We start from the raw sequence: 19474 nt of genomic DNA, 5'->3' as shown, positions 1-19474 counted from the left end.
TTCCTAAAAAAATCATCTTACCTTAAAGAAGAGATAAAGATTAAAACCTGCAGAGATGGAGAAACTGACCTGGGTGTGGGTGCAGGTCTGTGTTTCATAAGTGTTTTCAGTGATGCTGAGATGATGGCTTCTTATGGCCACTGCTCAGTATTTAAGTTTCTCATTATTAACCCTGATGTAATTTCCCTTTTCCCTCACCAAATGATAGAAGGAATTAACTGTACAAACATAGCCAAAAGCTAACATACAGTGTGAGAGCACGAAGAAGACCAGTTCTGAAGCTGACAGTACAAGTAGGAACGACTTCTAACCCTTTGCTGCACTGGACACCGTCACTGCCTGCTGATGTCAGGGGCTCTGAACACACAGTATCTTTAAAATCCATCTTCTCCATAATGAATCCATTTGTACCTAAAATGATACTAATCCCCATAATGAATTCTAGGCCTTGCCCCTACTATTCTAATGGTGGGTTTGATTATGCACACTCACTTCACAAGTCCGGGTTCCTGCATCTGTCCTCTTAGCCAAGAGATATTCAGAAAGATACTAACAAAAGCAGCAAACCTTTATCATGACCTTACGGTGTGCACTGGGCTAAATGCTTATGCACCTTAACAAACCTATGAGGGAGGTACTGTGATTATCCTCAAGATGAGGAACCTGAGCTTAGAAGGATTTGAAAACTCACCCAAGATCTCACAGCTAACAAGACGCAGAATGAGGATTCGAACCTGGGCTGAGTCCAGAGGTTATGCACTCCAACCCCAGAGATTAAGGCACTGGTTAAATCTAAGAGGGAGCCACTGTAAGTTCCCAAGTTGGTAAAGGCACACTCACCTGCCCCGTCAGGAGTGATGGTTCCCAGTTTCACAGCTAGAGGGTAGCCCAGGTCTCTGTAATGCTCCAGCGCATGCCCGTTGCCCCCGGAGCTGTCAAAGAACCACTTCCCACACAGCACAGAGCCGTCGGTCAGATTCAACCAGAGGTTTTCTCGCAGGTCACACCTGGCACACTTCCAACCACTGTAAAATCATCAGACAGCAGTTAGCACAGCCAGAGTACAGGGCGTGATTAGAAAATTAACATCTAAGAAAATGGAGTGTCTCAAGCTGGGGGCAGTTGGGGCAGTCACAGGAGACCGTCAGCGGACTAACAGAGATCCATTCCAGAGCAGCAGGGCTACTCAGTAAGCTGCCTGCCTCCCAAATGGGGGCCAGCTCCTCCCAGCTCCTTCGAGATGGTTCTTTTACTTTAGAAAAGACACAGAACCTGAGGGTAGGAGGGAAGGTCATTTCCTTAAAATTCCTTACATGAGAGACTGTGGAGCCTGAGTAAGCTTAAAACATTAAAGATCCCATGTGTATAAACATCTGAAGTTCCAAAGCATTAGCCACAAGCAGTAAGACTGGTTTAAACAAAACTCTACTACACTGACAATCTAAATTAAGTAGAAAGGAAAACAACTTAACTGAAGGTTGAATGTCAGGTAGGTGCCAGGGGCTTTACAGAAGTTTTATCATTTAATTCTAATATACACACTTCAGCATTATTACCATCCCCACCATCAAAGGGAGAAAAAGCCCCGAGGTACCATGCCTTCCCTAAGACCACACAGAACAGGAATGCAGTACAGTCAGGGTTCAACCAGAAGGGACACATTCCTAATCTACCTGCTCTTTCCCTCCAGCACCTGCCTCTGGAAACACACTGGCATCTGATCACAGGAGGTGCAAAAGGAGCCTAAAGAGCATTCCAGCCAAAATGTGACAACCAAAGACTATTGTCCGTCTTTGTAAGTTGGGTGCCCCAGAAGCAGACTCTGAGACAAAGATTTGAATGCAAACAGCTCGTTTGGAAGGCTATCCCAGGAAGCACCCTAGGGGAGTGAGGGAAGAGAGACTGAAAGGGCAGGAAGCCAGTGCAGGGACTGTGAACAAGCAGATGACCCCATGGGCCACTGGGGCTCGGTCCAGCTGGGGAACTCCAGGAGACAGTTACCCCACCTGAGCGTAGGGATCTAGGGTGTTCATCCCTCCACTCCACAGTCACTGGCTGAGGGCTGTTCCAGGAGCACAGGAAGGAGCACGGCTCTGCAGCGTTTCTGACTGTCCGGTGCACTGGCCTACCTGGCTCAGGCAGGCAGAGAAGCTGCAGGTGCTCACAACCGGAGGCCTTAGGGTGGGGATGGGCTCCAGGGCAGGGGCTGGCCATGGTCAGCGTGTACTACAAATGTAGAGATAATTCTAGAGAGAAGTTTTGAGTTTTTTAATTAATTAATTTTTTAAATAATTAATTAATTAATTAATTTTGGCTGTGTTAGGTCTTCATTGCTGTGTGCGGGCTTCCTCTAGTTGCAGCAAGCAGGGGCTACTCTTCATTGAGGTGCGTGGGCTTCTCATCACAGTGGCTTCTCTTGTTGCAGAGCACGGGCTCTAGGCACGCGGGCTTCAGCAGTTGTGGCTCGAGGGCTCTAGAGCACACGCTCAGTAGCTGTGACGCACGAGCTTAGTTGCTCCACAGCATGTGGGATCTTCCCGGACCGGGGCTCAAACCTGTGACCCCTGCGTTGGCAGGCAGATTCTTAACCACTGTGTCACCAGGGAAGTCCCAAGCTTATTTTTAATAAAAGGCATATGATAAGAAAATATATAATTGCTAATTCAGTGAAGAGGTAGAAAAATAAATATTCCTTTGGCCCGTTTTGGGGGGAAAAGTTCCATTTTGCTATCTGACCCTCACCTTGGAGGAATCCTGACTCCGTTGTCTAACTGGGTTAGGTTATTTGCATACTTGGACACTGGCAATTCATTTTCCCACGTATCTGGGTCCTGCTTTCTGTATGGAGATTTTGAGCTGAGAACTGCATCACAAGCAATTGTTACCTGTAAGACAAATACAGATGTGATATATTAAAACAGTTTGAGAGAACAGCAACTTCTATAAAATGAATTTTAAAGTTTATTAATAAATACAGCTTAATTCAAGAAAACTCAAATAGCTCAGTTACCACGAGAGCAAGATGCTAGTTTCCTGACCCCAGCACATTCACCCTGGGTCTAGCTAGGTTTTATCCTGGCCTGGAGTTTGCAATAGTAACAATGACACAAGATAGCAAAGAACCAAATCCAGTTTGTAAACCCAAGCATAAGAGTCAGATTTAACAATTGCTATCTCTTAGGAAGTGGAGTGAAAAGTATAAGGTGAACAACTTACAAGGGTGAAATTAGCAACAGGAATGCCTAGGATTTACCTAAGTGGTGTGTTTTACTCTTAACAAATATACACCCAACCAACATCCTCAACTCATCACACAATGATATGTGGTCAAGAGCACTTGAATGAAATGCAAGCGGCATGGCTCCATTTCTTAATCTAGTGCAAATGTGACACTGGATGGGGACATGCCTGGATGTCTCTGTGTCAGATCAGCCCACATCATGAGCAAATCTGCGATGTCTGGCTTGGCACCAACTGACTACAGGGGAGGGCGGACTCTCTGCTTTCTCCCAAACCCCACTGATTCTGGATATATGCCTCTCGCCACATTCTCTACTTACTTAATGCTATAAGCTATTTCTAACTCTCTTTAAAAACATATTCTGATGAGAATGTAAAATGGTGCAGCCACTTTGGAAAATAATTTGGCAGGTCCTCAAATGGTTAAACAGAGTTACCATAGGACCCAGCAATTCCAGTCCTAGGTATACACCCAAGATAAATAGAAACACGTATCCACGCAAAAACTTATATATAAATGTTCATAGAAGCATTATTTATAACAGCCAAAAGTAGAAATGACCCAAATGCCCATTAATCATAAATGGATAAAGTATTGTACTTTGATACAATGAAATGTTATTCAGCAATAAAAAGGAATGAAGTAGTGATACATGCTACAACATGGATGGATCTTGAAAATATATGCTAAGTAAAAAAAAAGCCACCCACAAAGAACCATGTATTGTATGATTCCTTTTGTATGGAATGTCCAGAAAAGGCAAATCCACAGAGACAGAAAGTACATTAGTGATTGCCAGAGACTAGAGGGAAATGAGATAGTTGTGACGGATGCCCAACTCTGAATATAATAAAAGCCATTGAATTGTTTGAAAAACAATTTTTAACAAAAATCTGTATTCTACATCACTAGCATCCTGTACAATTAGCTGAACTTCATACAGAATATCTTCCTCTGGGTAGCACTGACAACGGACCCCAGAATGGATTAAGAAACATGCTCTGTGGTGACCTAAATGGGAAGGAAATCTAAAAAAGAGTGTATATATATATACACGTATAACTGATTCACTTTGCTGTACAGCAGAAACTAACAGAACATTGTAAAGCAACTATACTGCAATAAAATAAAATAAGCTACAAGGAAAAAAAAGAGACAATGCAGGAAGTTCCCTCAGCTGCCATCCCACTCCCACCCCCACCCAGGCCCTGAGCAATTCCTATCAGTACTACATCCAAAATCTATTTGCAGTCTACCTCTTCTTGATTTCAGCCATACCCATCCTTGTTCAGCCATCGTCCCAGCTCACCCGAATGGCCACACAGCAGCCTCCTTACCATCTCCTTTCTCCCACTCTTGCTTCCTCTTCTCTGCCTGGCAGCCAGTGATCTGCTGTGAACATTAGATCCCATCCTTCTCCAGCTTAAAACTCTCCAAGGTTAAACTAAACACTACCAATTGACTACACTGGGCTACCCACAGTCAGGAAAAGGAAAAGGTCCCTGCCCTCAAAAACCTTATACTCCATTACAGCTTAATCAGGCATTCATAAATATATTTAAACCTCTTTTTTCGGGGGGGAGGTGTTTATTTGATAGAAGTTTGTTACTTGATTTACAATGTTATATTAGTTTCAGGTGTACAGCATAGTAATCTGATATTTTTATAGCTTATACTCCATTTAGAGTTATTATAAAATATTGGTTGTATTCCCTGTGCTGTACATTATATCCTTGTATTTTATTTATTTTATACCTAGTAGTTTGTACCTCTTAATTCCCCCTTCCCCTATCTTACCCTTCTCTAAACCTTTTTAAAAATATTCCCATTCGGGCTTCCCTGGTGGCGCAGTGGTTAAGAGTTCGCCTGCCGATGCAGGGGACACAGCTTCGTGCCCCGGTCCGGGAGGATCCCACATGCCGCGGAGCGGCTGGGCCCGTGAGCCATGGCCGCTGAGCCTGCGTGTCCAGTGCCTGTGCTCCACAACGGGAGAGGCCACAGCAGTGAGAGGCCCACGTACCGTGAAAAATATATATATATATTCCCATTCATCTCCCACAAGAAATGTTATTTAAGCAGCCTTTCCTTTCAATTATCAAAATTCATCTCCCACGCCCTTCCACTAATGCCCCTAGAAAACAAGGCTGAGTTCACCATGAGCCCCTTCCTGATTTTATGGGTTTGGGCCATGCTGCCTTAGCACTTCTGGCTACACATCCTAATCTTTTCAGTCTGGTCTGTTACAACCTCTTTGTCGTTTCACTGACTACCTCGATCCCTTCCCTGTCCTCTGAATCTTCTCCTCCCTATTAGGTCTTTTTTAAGTGTTCTAGTTTGCAATGCACAGTGATAATAATAAGAATATAATATTCTCTCTTTTCTTTGAATATCCTTCCTGGTGACACTCAACAAAATTTCCTTTATCATCTAGGACGTTATAAAACACTGACCTAGTGTTTTCAGAATACCACCTAAAATCACTTAGAGGCCCTTTTTATGGATCGTAGATGAAGGTCAGGATCCACTATCCTATAATTATACTGTGAATTATCTCAAGTACAGGGGTGTTCTGGAATTGGCTCAAACTGGCTTACAGACCTGTTAAATTTTAAGAAATTCTACAAGAGGGTTGTTAAACACAGCCATTATTAAAAATTAAATTCTATTAGCTCACAATTAAATATATTTTTAAAAGGTAACAAATATTCGAAACTCTTCACTTCCTAGTTGTGTTACGCTATCTTAATAACTAATCTATATGCTCTTGAGGTCACTTACATCCACATTATGAGAACGGTGGAAACTCTATGGGAGGGTGTCCTACTACACATTTCTTCCCAACACTGCATTCGGTGACATGTTAGCCTGAAATGGGAGTATTTACACCATGGAAATCAGCAAACATTACAATGCAGGGCTTTGCCCACAGGGAGCTAGTTGCTAACCAATTACAAGCACACCAAGGCCTGAGTTCCTTAGAGTCCCAAACACTATGTCTCTGTGACCCCTATAACACTAAGAGGTAGTTTAACTTTCTGGTAGAATCTACAGAGTACCTATTTGAAACTCATTTCTTTTTTTTGTGCTGAGAAACTCAAGAGATGATGAAGAGTCACCTGGTTGGGTGAGTTCAATAATTTTTGTTATTTAAAAGCTGAAAAAGAGAATTATCAAACACCAAAAATATAGCAAAAGCATGAAAAGAAATTATAGTAACTAGCATCTGTTATATAGATAAATCTTACCAGTTACCATCAGACAAATCAGGCTTTTCCTTCTATCTCCCCGCCTCAACTTCCAAACAATTCTTTTTTTTAATTCTTAAAGTATTTCTTAATTCTAAAAGACTCTATTAAAAATTATAATATATATTGCTGGATATGGACTTCTATGACACTTCACTTTTCTATAAAAGTGTTCACACTTAGGATTATATTCTAAATATAGGAAAAATGAAAAGTACTTAAAGGCTCTCATTAACTTTTCTCACATAATGACTTTTTCTTCATAAGGGAGTGAGAGAAAAATCATTTCTCATGACATTCATTCACAATGTGCTTCTTCTTTTTTGACAGCAGACTCAAGAGTTATATTAAACAAGGGCAGTGAGAACTGTCAGTTGTATACAGATATAAGCTTTAGTATATAATATCAAGTAATGGCACGGGGTAAGACCATTTTGTCCATCATATATTTTGTCCTTGATCACAGCCACATGAGTGACACAGGGAATTGGAGAAAGCAGAGGTAATTTAATTCTGTACACATTGCTAAAACATATGCATTTGGTACTAAAAAAGATATGCTATATCAAATAATTAGAGGAAAGAGCTATGATAGCTTAATACACAAATTTTTCACTTCTATGGTCTTATGTTTAGGTATAAAGTAGATCAGAGGCAAAAGAGGCTGAATGGTGGCAACTGGTCCCTAATGACATGGGAATCCCAAGCACAAATGTCCCCTCTTGGCAGGGGCACATGAGCAGGGGACTGTAGACAGAGTCACACAGCATCTGAAAGAATCAGGGACCTAAAGACCTGGCTTTGGTTCTAGCAAAGCTTGAGGACGGGAAAAAATGAACTGGAATGTCTAACTCTGCTATCTGCAGCCAGGCTCTGAGAAGTCAGGATGCAACCAAGTAGAAAAGAGGAAAAGAAAGAAAAGGGAACATAGGAAAGGATGGAGCAGCGGAGACAATACAGGAAATGAGGGAAGAGCAGGAAAATGGTCTGGGTCCCCACAGGATTCGAGAATCGAAGTAAAACGGAGCCTGACTTCCTTACACCATCGTCACCAGCCTTAAGTTGTTCAGGAAGATAAAAGTTGCTCCACAAAAAAGAAGGGAAGGAAAGGGAAAAGAACTCACCACGAAACCTAAATTCTAAAACCTAGAAAGCAGTCTTCATCCTCAAAGGAACACATTATCACAGAGCTCCTGGAGACCTGTGATTTGTAAATATTGGGTTATTTTCATAATCGTGTTGCTGTTGTTTCTCAGTGGAATTCTTTTATGTTTCCCAAACAAAATTTTACCTGGAAGGCCAACATGCAGAAGAGATAAAAATTTTAGGCGTCCCTCTGATCAGAAGGCAACCCCTCTCCAGCAGTCCCTGCACATCTCGGGGGCACAATTTGAAAATCTAAGCACCAGACTGTGATTCACAGGTGGGAAGAAGCCAGCCCACCTGGAGCAGGCCGGCCAGTGAGCAGTGAAGCCCAAACAGCACTGGAAGTAACAGGCAGCGGAGGGTATATGGCCCAGTGTCACTGAAAGGGAACCTGCAAGGCCCTCTTCATGGAGGAGAAGCAAACTGCTTCTGTTCCTGCTCCTTCCTCCCCTCCTCTCTCATTCACCCGGCCCTCCCCACCGCCCAGCGCACACACACTGCACACGCACACACACCTGACACAGAGAGTCACGCGCATCTAGCTAGCAGCCGTGCACACTCACTGACCAGGGCTGGTAACTCCTCAATATTTGGTAGTGCTATTTCATAGTGGTCTGGGAATATAACAAGTTTGGCTTCATCTTCATATTCATAATCGTCGCTATTTAAATCGTCATCAGTATCTAGATCTGAGGAGAAAACAAAAACAAAGAACAAGAAGTGAAGAAAGAATATTCCACACCAAGGCAGCACTCACTGGGAAAGCCAGGTATCCACAGGGCTGACAAACCAAGGGCGCGGCATTTACAATTCAGCCATCCATCTGCCCCAAGCCAGGAAGAGGAGGCCTTCCATCCTTCCTAAGTTATACACACTTATCTTCAAGGGACAGATGCATAAAGAAGACTAAGTCATATCATAAGGCTTTACAGTTAAAACAGACATTTGTGCTAGGTGTTCAATTCTTAGAGATGTTTAAAGGAATAGCCTGGTCATTATGATTTGTCGGGTACCTGACTCTTGATTTCACAAGAATGGGTTGGAATGTTTCTTACAACACAACAAGAGAAAGTACATGGGTTTGAGAATAGATAAACCTAGGTTCAACTCCGGGTCCAAAGTTTAATGTTTCTTTGCGCAAGTCACAGGCCTCATTTGTAGAATGGAGATAACACTTATCTCACACAGTTTATAAGGAGAATAAATAAGAAATTATAAACAAGAGACCTGGCACATAACAGGTTGTCAATAAATGGTAACAATTATTTTAAAATAAAATCTCAATTTCCCTCCCTCTGTCTCTATCTCCCCCATCCTCTCCCTCCCTGCTAAGAGTTGTGGAAATACTGCCTAGTAAGCCAGAGGGGGAAACCCCATAATATAAGTGGTCCTGTTGTCCTCAGGCGGTAGAGAATTTTCAGTAAGAAAGTCTGGCCTGTTATCTATCAAGTCATCACCTCTTTACTTGGCTCATCTCTGGGAAAGGTTAGGCAAAGGCTCAAGGAAATGTCCTGTCACAATATTTACATGGACATTTCAGCCTTGCATTCACATGGATACCAGAATGCCAGATCATGTTTGTATATTTAGACATTTGGAACTATGGTGACAAACGGCTCTCAAGCCATCTTCTACTCTCTCTCTCTCTCTCTCTCTCTCTCTCTCTCTCTCTCTCACACACACACACACACACACACACAAACCCACACACAAACAGGTACACAAATATGGGCTCTATAAACAGGAGAAAGTTATTTTACTAGATGAGGCAGCCAGCTGAGAACCAAAGGATCTAGATTCTGTTACTACCTTGTTGTATACCTCAACCTGGAATCTTTTTATGTACAGTTCTGCTCTTAAATTCTCAAAGGGAGAGCAGTTTTAAGTGGAAAATGAGATACAGCTAAAATGCAGTCTACACATTTTGATAAAAGACTCTAAATAATAAGAATCAGAAATGCCAAAATAAACAAACAACATTGTTAGCCATAAGAGGTTATTTTGACAAAAAAGCAATGTTAAAGAAGAGTCTAAGAGTTTAAGAAGTAACTACAGGCATTTATGTAAAGAAAATGACTCAAAGACAGACATTCTATGTTATAAAAATCTGAATGCCCCCAGTACCTGTAATTTTTAAAAATTAGAACCTAAGTGTTCAATGAGAATGATGTTGGGACTTCCCTGGTGGTCTAGTGTCTAAGACTCCACACTCCCAATGCAGGGGCCCAGGTTTGATCCCTGGTCAGGGAACTAGATCCCACACGCCACAACCAAGAGTTCGAATGCCACAACTAAAAACCCTGCATGCCGCAACTAAGACCCGGCGCAGCCAAATCTTTTTTAAAAAAAACAAAAAAGGAATGGTGTTGAACCCACTAGAATATTACTTAAATGATATTTTTTTAGACTATGTAGAAACATGGAAATGTTTACGCCATGTTAATGCTAAAAATACAAAATTCACCTTCACTGAAAAGACAACTTTGTAGTAGTTATGTTCATAGACAAAAATTCGAAGGAAATCTGAACAAATGAAACTAATGAATGGGGAATTCCGTGGTGGTCCAGTGGTTAGGACTCCACACTTTCACTGCCAAGGGCGTGGGTTCAATCCCTAGTCAGGGAACTAAGATCCCACAAGCAGGGGAGCACGGCCAAAAGAAAGAAAAAAAAAAGAAAAGAATGAATGGATGAACTTTATTCTTAAATTTTTCTCTATTATATTGTGTATAATGATTTTAAGTAACCAAAGTATAAATTGTTTGGTTTTGTGTACACATTATCTAAATGTCTTTTTTCCAGAGAAAACATCTGCACTTAATGCTAATTCAAATCTTACTTGGCCAAAAACAATGATAAACTAAGGCCAAAAAAAAAAAAATCCCACCTTGACATTGACCAGCTACGGAAGCCTGGGCAAGTTCTTTCCAAGTTCATTTTCCTCATGAGTAGGCTATGGATAATACTGTCTACCCCTTAAGATTGTTGAGAGGATTAAAGAAGATAAGGTTTTAAGGTACCTAGTTAGGATCTGGTAGGTGTTAGGGGCTCCACAGGCAGCTGCCATCACCCCTACCATCACCCTCGTCATCACTGTCATCTCTTCTCTATGCTCCTGACAACTAACAAAAGCACAAGTGACCTCCCTTCCCTTTGGTTGCCCAGCTCCAAAGCAATCCTGAAGTCAGTTTCAGGAGGACCAGATATCATGGGGGATTTTCTATGTGATCTGAGTGTGGAGAAGATATGAACTTCAAATGCTTCTAGACTGTAAGCTCTAAGCGCAGGAACTGGGACTTATTCACCTTCTAAATCCCTAGACTCCACACAAGGCCCAGCACACACCACACACTCAGTAAACATCTGGGAAAGGAGACTTTAGGAAGTTAAGAATACCAGCGTGTTTAAGGACAACAGCAAAGCAAGAACATCCAAAGGGCTGTTACAGGTTTTGATTTTTTTAATTGGTAACTGATGTGTGTTTAAAAAAGCAAGACTACTGTCATGCAAAAAGGCAGAGCTTTGTTGGGCTTCCTTACACTTATAGTTTACTTTTATTTTTATTCTTAATTCACTGGGATGGAAGGGGACCATGATCTTTCCCAAAAACCTTAATCCAATTTAGGGAAAAGTCAGCAGAGGTAACCTACACTCTGAATCTAAGGGACAAAGCTAAGGTTTCTCCTGCCTCTATATATGACCCCACAATCCTAAATGTAAATCTACAATTTCCAAATTTCTCTAATTAGAGTCTCACCACCCCAAAACATCTAGCTGAGGAAACTACAGAGTTACCATAGCCTAGGGACCAGCAGAACGAGCACCCCCAACCTCTCCCAGCAGCTATTTTCCACGGGGACTATTAACTGGCAATACCTGGATGGGACCTTTTTCAAAGATAAAAAAAAAGTTTTTTAAATACCGCTTCTTTAACTCTACTTACTGATCTGCTCAGATACTTGAGAGAAGTGGCTGGGACCACAGCCATTCCAAGAAGTAACTATGAAGCAGCACAGCGGAGGAAAGGATCCCTAAATCAAACTAGGGCAGTGAAGCCCGGCTCAGAGTGCTCTCGGCCTGACTGTATTGGTGTTAACTCATGTGCTGGAGGTGAACAGTCTGCTGCACCAGTGCCGTGAAATCTGACCAACCGCTCGCCCTCACGAGAAGGTACGGAGGCAGCTCCTTGAGCACAGACCCTGTTCTTAATGACCTACTTCAGTTGGAAACAGAAAAATAGAGTTTACTTGAAACTTCTGGTAATTATAGCGCAGATGAGTTATCTGAACAGGCCCATTCCTGGAACTTTCCACAGATGTTCTGTTTTCAACCTGTTCTTCATCAAGTATGAATGCCAAGGCTAAAGACAAAATTGTGGAATGTAAGCTCTCTGAGGTTTAGCAGTAGCTCTTCAACATCCCAGTCTGCAGACATGGAAGAACTGATGCATTTACTCCTGTCTGTGAAAGTTGGGGGGGCCGGTAGGGGAGTCAATAAAAATGTGAACATTTAACACTTTTTTTTGAATTTTTGAATTTTATTTTATTTATTTTTTTATACAGCAGGTCCTTATTAGTCATCAATTTACATTTAACACTTTTATGACATACCAAAGATATGGTATTTTTAATTAAATTTATTAGCAGGTCTTTACACAACTACACACATTTGTAGCTTTAATGTACAGAACATACGAGATTAGGCCAGAATCACATCACAAGTCCTGGGGTATTTCTTTGAAGATCCCAGACTCCCTTCCATTCCCCCTTCTCTCCTTCCATCTCATAGAACAGTAAGTTTTCTATCAGCCTACTCCCAAAATTCACAATCTTTCATATCATTATCTTTGTCAAAGACAGCCTAATAGTGTCCCTTTCTAGCTTAAAAACATTATTGCAGAGCTACCCACACTTTCCCAGTTCACAGCACCCTTTAGCATCCCAGAAATTCTTGCACAATACCAAGAATTGGCCCTAAACCAAAAGAAATGCCTGATAGTTCTTTTTATGTAGTAGTTCGGTCCAAACAACTTATTACGTATTTATGTTCTAATAAGTTAGGAACCATTTGAAAAGATAATACACATAAATTGAAAGGAAATGAATGTTTTATTTCACTCTTAAATAACTGTAATTCCTTACTAAGGGGACGTGTGTAACTGTGAGGCACTGCAGAACTTCTCTTTGAATCAGACTAGACGCTGCCTCCTTTTTTTCCCATTCCACATTTATTTTCACATAGTACTTGCCTTTTACCACAGAAACCACTAAAAAAAATAGCTTCACAAAGAGATGAAGTCACTGAAAGGAGTATAGGATACTCTAGTAGCGAGACTACATCAAGCTAATCTCTCATGCAATGTTCAAGCATCACTGTGTTCCCTTGAAGAGCTAAAATATCCTGTGATTTACCGGTGAGTTAGTTGAGGCAACCTGGAGTGCCTCAGGACAGTTTTGGGAGCCAAAGTGTTAATGGCTCCCCATGGCCTACAGGAAAAAAGTCTAAAAGCATGGTATACGTCTAGACTATTGCTGGAAGAACACGCAACATATATAAGGATGTACAAGCAGAAAATATTATTTGTCTCTGGGCAGAGTAACTAAGTGGCTGGGAGACAGGGAAGGGAGAGAGAAAAACTTACTTTTCATTGCGGAAGCTCTTATAACTTTTCAGTTTTAAGCTTTGTCCATGTGCTATGTATTCAAAGAATATTTTTTAAATCCTAAATCCTAAAAGAAGCATAAAATTTCTATGACTCAAAAATTACCAAGAATTGTCATTGTTGATTCTAAAAAACATTACCAGCAAAAGCTAGACCTGAGAGAAGGATCCCTTAACTGGGGTTTCACTTAGATGACTATCAAGGTAATCAGGAGGAAGAGTGCTTTGAATGCAGGGGAATGAGGCTCAGGAGACTTGAGTAAGCAATTCAGCACCAGCTAATGGCCTCAGTTTCCCTTATTGAAGGTCATAACTAAATGACTCAATGGTTTCAATATCACTGTTGAACCAATGGAAAGGAATTAGTCACAAAGTCATTAAGTAAAAGGGGATAAAAAGCTTCTATCCAGGAAAAAGCATTAGTCATCTGCATGTGTTTTGTGAAGGGGATAAAGAGTCATCATAACTACATTTCAATAGCAATGAAAAGGTACTTTGTAGTCAAAGAAACAAAGAGGCTACAAGAGAGTTCTCCTCCTCTTCATGAAGAGACAACCCAATGTTCCTTTTAGGGAAGGAAACTGTGGCAGAGGCGACTAGCTGCCTCCCAGTATTCATTCTCCCTTTCTTCCTTAGTAACACACTTTATTCAGTTAAGAGACTTTACTTTCCAGCCTCCTGTGCAGCACACGGCATAGCCATGTGACCAAGTTCTGACCAGAGAGGTGTAAACTAAAGTGTTGCATGGGGATCTATGAGAAGGCTGACAAAAAGAAGTTGAATCCCCTGGGAGATTAGATTTTTTTTTTGTCCTTTCCCCCTTTGTCTTCCCTGCCTTCCAGAATGGGGATGTGATGGCTGGAGTCCCAGTAGCCATTTTTGGACCATGAAGTGACCATGAGGTTAGAAATTACAGGACAGGATAGAAGGTGAAGTAGAAATATGGAAAGAACTTAGATCCTGATGAACATGAGGCCATCACATCAGCCTGGATTTGTTGCTTTCCAACATCCTCTATATGAAATGAGAGAAATAAACATCTACCTTATTAAAATTCACCAATATTTTACATTTCCAATTACATAAATCAGGGTAGTTCTAATACAGTCCTTCACTGAAATTAATTTACAGGCCACACCACCTTGAAATCAGAGCTGTGATCAGCGTGGCAAGAGAAAAGTGCCTGCTACTGGGAGCTACGAGGAGGTATAAATCAGGGCTTGGAAAACTTAATCCTTACTAATATAAATTAGTGATGCATCTGAATATAAAACAATAGAGAGAACTGGGGCCTAGGACAAGCCCCAGAGTGCCAATGGCATTCAAATTTAAACTTTTTAAAAAGTGGTACAGTCCAAATAGAACATTTTTGCTGGGCTGTGAGTTTTAGGCAGATCCTGTGGCTTTCTAAGACATGAAATGTTGAGAGAACACAGAGAGTAGCCTGTAGAAAAAGTCCAACTGAAATGAAAGGGTGGGCTAGTTCTCCCAGGAAGCAATGGAGGGGTCCACACAGTATGAAGCACAAAACCTCAGTGCTTACCTTTGGATTAATTTTTAAAACAATTACTTGACAATATCCGCTACCACCAGTATGATCACTAGAGAAATCAAACGGCAGGGTCTTTTGAGTAAAAGACACAAAGGTTAGGGACTTCCCTGGTGGCGCAGTGGTTAAGAATCCACCTGCCAATGCAGGGGACATGGGTTTGATTCCCTGGTCTGGGAAGATCCCACATGCCGTGGAGCAACTAAGCCCGTGAGCCGCAACTACTGAGCCTGCGCTCTAGAGCCCGTGAGCAACAACTACTGAGCCCGCATGCCACAACTACTGAAGCCTGTGCACCTAGAGCCCATGCTCTGCAACAAGAGAAGCCTCCACAATGAGAAGCCCACACACTGCAACAAAGAGTAGCCCCCGCTCTCCACAAATAGAGAAAGCCTGAGGGCAGCAACCTAACATAGCCAAAAAATTAATTAGTTAAAAAAGAAAAGAAAAGCAGCTAATTTATTTTTTTAAAAAAAAGACACAGGGCCTCCCTGGTGGCGCAAGTGGTTGAGGGTCCGCCTGCCAGTGCAGGGGATGCGGGTTCGTGCCCCGGTCTGGGAGGATCCCATGTGCCGCGGAGCGGCTGGGCCCGTGAGCCATGGCCGCTGAGCCTGCGCGTCCGGAGCCTGCGCGTCCGGAGCCTGTGCTCCGCGACGGGGGAGGCCACAACAGTGAGAGGCCCGCATACCGCAAAAAAGGAAAAAAAAAAAAAAAAAAAAAAAGACACAAAGGCTAAAGGATAAGAGGTCAGCTAACTTCTTTATTCAACCAAAGAAAATAATGAAAAATAACAATGTAGGTCAAAATATTCAATTATTTCCACATTCAAGAATGCCATGCTAATGTCATTTAATTAAGAAGTCAATTATCTCTAGTTGTGGAAGGGAGCAAGAAGGCTTATAACCAAAACATCAGAATGCACTCAATCATTTCAGCTTTCTAGCTCATTCTAAGCTGGTCTGAGTCTAGTTGGTTAATCTGGGTTGTGGTCCAAAGCCATGACAAGTAGTGGGAAAGATTGGCCTGTGTGGAAAAACCAACTGCAGATAAGCCTCACAAAGAAAACCATGGGCTGAAAATCAAGAGCGAAGACAGCAAGGGTGGGCCCAGTGCAGGGTAACAGAGAATCCAAGTGGGAAGGAAGCTCAGCTCCAAGACTGTTTCCAATGGCTTTGCTTGTCAAATAATTAATGTGTCTTTTTATTACAGAAAAGTAATTTAAATACAGATAAGCAAAAAAAGAAAACTAAAATCACCTCAATTTCACCACCAGGAAAGAGTTACTATTAACAATTTGGAGGACATTTTGTCAGACTCTACTAGACTCTCAGTTATATATATATATACGTATATGTATGTACATACAGATACATACACATATGTATGTGTATACACATAAAGATACACATACATACACACATATGTATATATGTGTATAAATTTTCTTTACCAAATGAAATTACAATATGCAAACAATTTTGAAATTCCTTCCAAACAATAATCCTAGGCATTTAGAGATATAAACTTGCTTGGTCAAAAATTATCAAACCACTTTTTCTCCTGGAAAAACCATATCAGAAGTTTAATATGAAATATGATCACTTTGCTGTACAGTAGAAACTAACACAATATTGTAGAGCAACTATATGGCAATAAAAATTAATTAAATAAAAAAGAAATATGATCATGAGTACATGATATAGAAGTCAGTATGTATTTGCATGAGCAAAACTGGCTCTTCTGAATGAGGGAAACAGAAAAGCACTATTAAGCAAACACCACAGTGATCACTGTTACAGGCAAGATCCACTAATGGATGATAAAATTAGTAGGCAAAACTTTAAGGAAAAACAAGTATTAGTATAGTCTCCAAGTATCACTCCCAAAATATTTATTAATTATACTGTAATCTCATAGTGGAGAAACCCAGCAGACACTACCTGACCAAGCAATCAAGGTTAACATCACCAGTGTGAAGACAGCTCAGCTTCATGTGCCCCCTGATATCAGGCCCTGAGAAGCGCCCATCACCTGTGTGATATTCTTGCCAAAAATGCACTTCCTCAGGCTTATCATGAAGTAACATGATAAACCCAAATTGAGGTACAGTCCACAAAACAACTAGCCAGCACTCTTCAAGAGTGTCACAATTATTGGGCTCCCCTGGTGGCGCAGTGGTTGAGAGTCCGCCTACCGATGCAGGGGATATGGGCTCATGCCCCAGTCCAGGAGGATCCCACATGCCACGGAGCAGCTGGGCCCATGAGCCATGGCCACTGGGCCTGCGCGTCCGGAGCCTGTGCTCCGCAATGGGAGAGGCCACAACAGTGAGAGGCCCGCGTACCAAAAAAAAAAAAAAGTGTCACAATTATTAAAGACAAAAAAAGTCTGAGGAACTATCACAGATTAGACAGGATTAAAGAAACATGAAAACCAAATACAACATGGGATCCTGGAACACCAAAAAAATAGTGAAATACTATTTCATTAGCAGAAAAAAATAGTGAAATACAAATAAAGTCTGTAGTTTGGCTAATATTAAAAAAAGAAAAACTATCTCTTCTTTAAAGGCAGTGAAAAAGAAGGCCAGAAACAGAACCACAATTTCTCTCCAGTCACTATCAGCATAATTGCTTCAAATCACTAACCCAACAAGAGTGCTGTAAACATTCTTCACCACCAGGTAAACACAAAGTGGAGACAGATCACCTCGAGTTAAATTGGTTCCTCTCATCCTTAAATTATAGAGCAATAAAAAACCTATTGTTCCAAATCAAACATGCGCATGCACATGCACATACATACACACAGAAAATCCAGGCACACTACTGATAACTATTTACATTACCTAAAAAAATCTTGGAATTCCTCCTTTTGGGTAAAGCTCCACCAGATGCCCCTCTTACCTTCTGAAAAGAAAACAAGAGATTGTTAAAATTCAGCCTATAGAACAGATGATTGGGGGTGGGGGTAAAATCTCAGAGGTTCCTAGTTTTTATAAAAGGGCAAGGGGAAATATTCAACCTGGACTAGAGATTCCAGGATAAACAGGAACTTGACCCAGGTCCATGAAGGTAGGTGAAGGGCAATGCTACTGTTCTACCTGATTATGTTTTCACCAAATTATCAAGAAAGCACCTCTGAAAAGGGAAGTGAAACCAGGGTCAAGGTGAAGTGGACACTTCAACTTCAAATCAGCACAGGCTCCCAAGAGGCTGGAGCCCATGCCCTGACTGTAGCTACTCTGGAGAAATGGTAGCTCCAGGAGGGAGGCTCTTGTTCCCCTGCTACCCACTGGGCCCCCTGTGCTTGGTCCTAGGTGTGCACAACTACTACTGTTGAAAGAGTTCATAAATATTAATAAAGAGTCACTGATATTCTGGTCATAATAAGCCTCAATCTAACTGCCCTAAACATTTTTGGAGCCCCAGCTGATGGCTGTTTGCCATCCTAAGCTCCGTGTATTCTCTACCTCTGGTGGAAGTCCCTAGCAGCAACGAAATAAACGTCTACCACGTGGTTATGCAAAAGAAGTCATTCATTACCCTTCTGATACTTGCACAAGAAATTTTACTCTCAAATAGGACTATTAAAATGTTTGTTTCAATGGCCAAAACTCTTTATTTCCACACTGCGTGTTCTTCCTGTTATTAGAAAAGAGCACGTTTCTAACACACCGCAATGTGGGTCAAACCCCAGCATCTTTTCAAGCAGCCACATGTTATCGCAGCACCAAGGTCCTGCTGCTTCTTTAGTTTGCCCTCCTATCAGTCTTAAATCTCCTTTCCCACATTTTATTATTTCGCATTGAAAGTGGACTCATCTTTGTGATTCTCACAATAAGTTTTTACAGCTTCTACTATAAGTTTATAGTTCACATCTCAGGAATACAAAATTATTGAACCCTTTAGCTCAAAATCATGGCTCTCCAAATACTAATACCACATTTGTGTCACCGCTCTTAGAATCCATCTCCTCCAAGATCTCAAAGCCTCTGTTCCTCTCCCCTCCACTTACCTGCCTCAAAAAAGGATGAGATAAAACCTGCACCAAAGGCATATTTAACCATCCACATTTACCAATCCTGGAGGTCACTTGCAATCTCTCTATGGAAGTTTACGGCACCCTTTCACTTGTTCCAACCTCAATGTCCCCTCCACTCCTGCATGACAGTGAGGGGAGAAAGGGGAAGAGGAGCTGCAGGGAGACCTGCTGGACCCTGAGGCTCTCCCCAGATGAGACAGTCACACCTCAGATTCGGATTAGATCCACTTCCTTTCAGGAAAAAAAACCCCACAACTACCAGGTCTTCCTTCAAAAGACCATCATCTCTGTCCCTGCATCAGTCACCACTAGAAATCGACAGGGTTTGAGAAACTGGAACTCCTCAGTCAGCAGACATGACTGTCAGGCTCTGTGCTGGAGCTCAGGCTGCAAAGTGAGTGAAGACATGCTCCACCCCCTGAGGAGCTCACCAGCAATAGGAGGGGAACATGATGCAAACAAAGAGCACAGAACGGATTCTGGTGAGTGTTAAGAGAGGTGAGGATCATATCATAAGGAAGAAATGGTAGTTCTTCTGGGGATGGAGGGTATGGGCAGGGCTGGTGAGGTAAGAAGAGCAGCAGGCCT

The 19474-nt window shown here is 41.7% G+C and overlaps 1 protein-coding gene across 2 annotated transcripts in view; it reads right to left on the bottom strand.

Moving 5' to 3' along the window:
• USP13 (ubiquitin specific peptidase 13) overlaps positions 1–19474 on the bottom strand; it is a 123465-nt gene that overhangs the window by 74923 nt on the left and 29068 nt on the right. For both annotated transcript variants that reach the window (XR_009532593.1, XM_060099178.1), the window contains exons 3-6: positions 17691–17751; positions 8200–8321; positions 2743–2885; positions 841–1025 (exon numbers count right to left, since the gene is read on the bottom strand). Coding sequence is in view for 1 of the 2 variants with exons in the window: in XM_060099178.1 (XP_059955161.1) it covers positions 841–1025; positions 2743–2885; positions 8200–8321; positions 17691–17751 (511 nt within the window). In the remaining variant the exon portion in view is untranslated. The remainder of the gene's footprint in view (positions 1–840; positions 1026–2742; positions 2886–8199; positions 8322–17690; positions 17752–19474) is intronic.

The sequence above is a fragment of the Mesoplodon densirostris genome, chromosome 5 (genome assembly GCF_025265405.1).
Source record: "Mesoplodon densirostris isolate mMesDen1 chromosome 5, mMesDen1 primary haplotype, whole genome shotgun sequence".
Lineage (NCBI taxonomy): Eukaryota > Metazoa > Chordata > Mammalia > Artiodactyla > Ziphiidae > Mesoplodon > Mesoplodon densirostris.
Note: the sequence above shows the minus strand (reverse complement) of the source record. Positions and strands in the feature narration are given on the sequence as shown.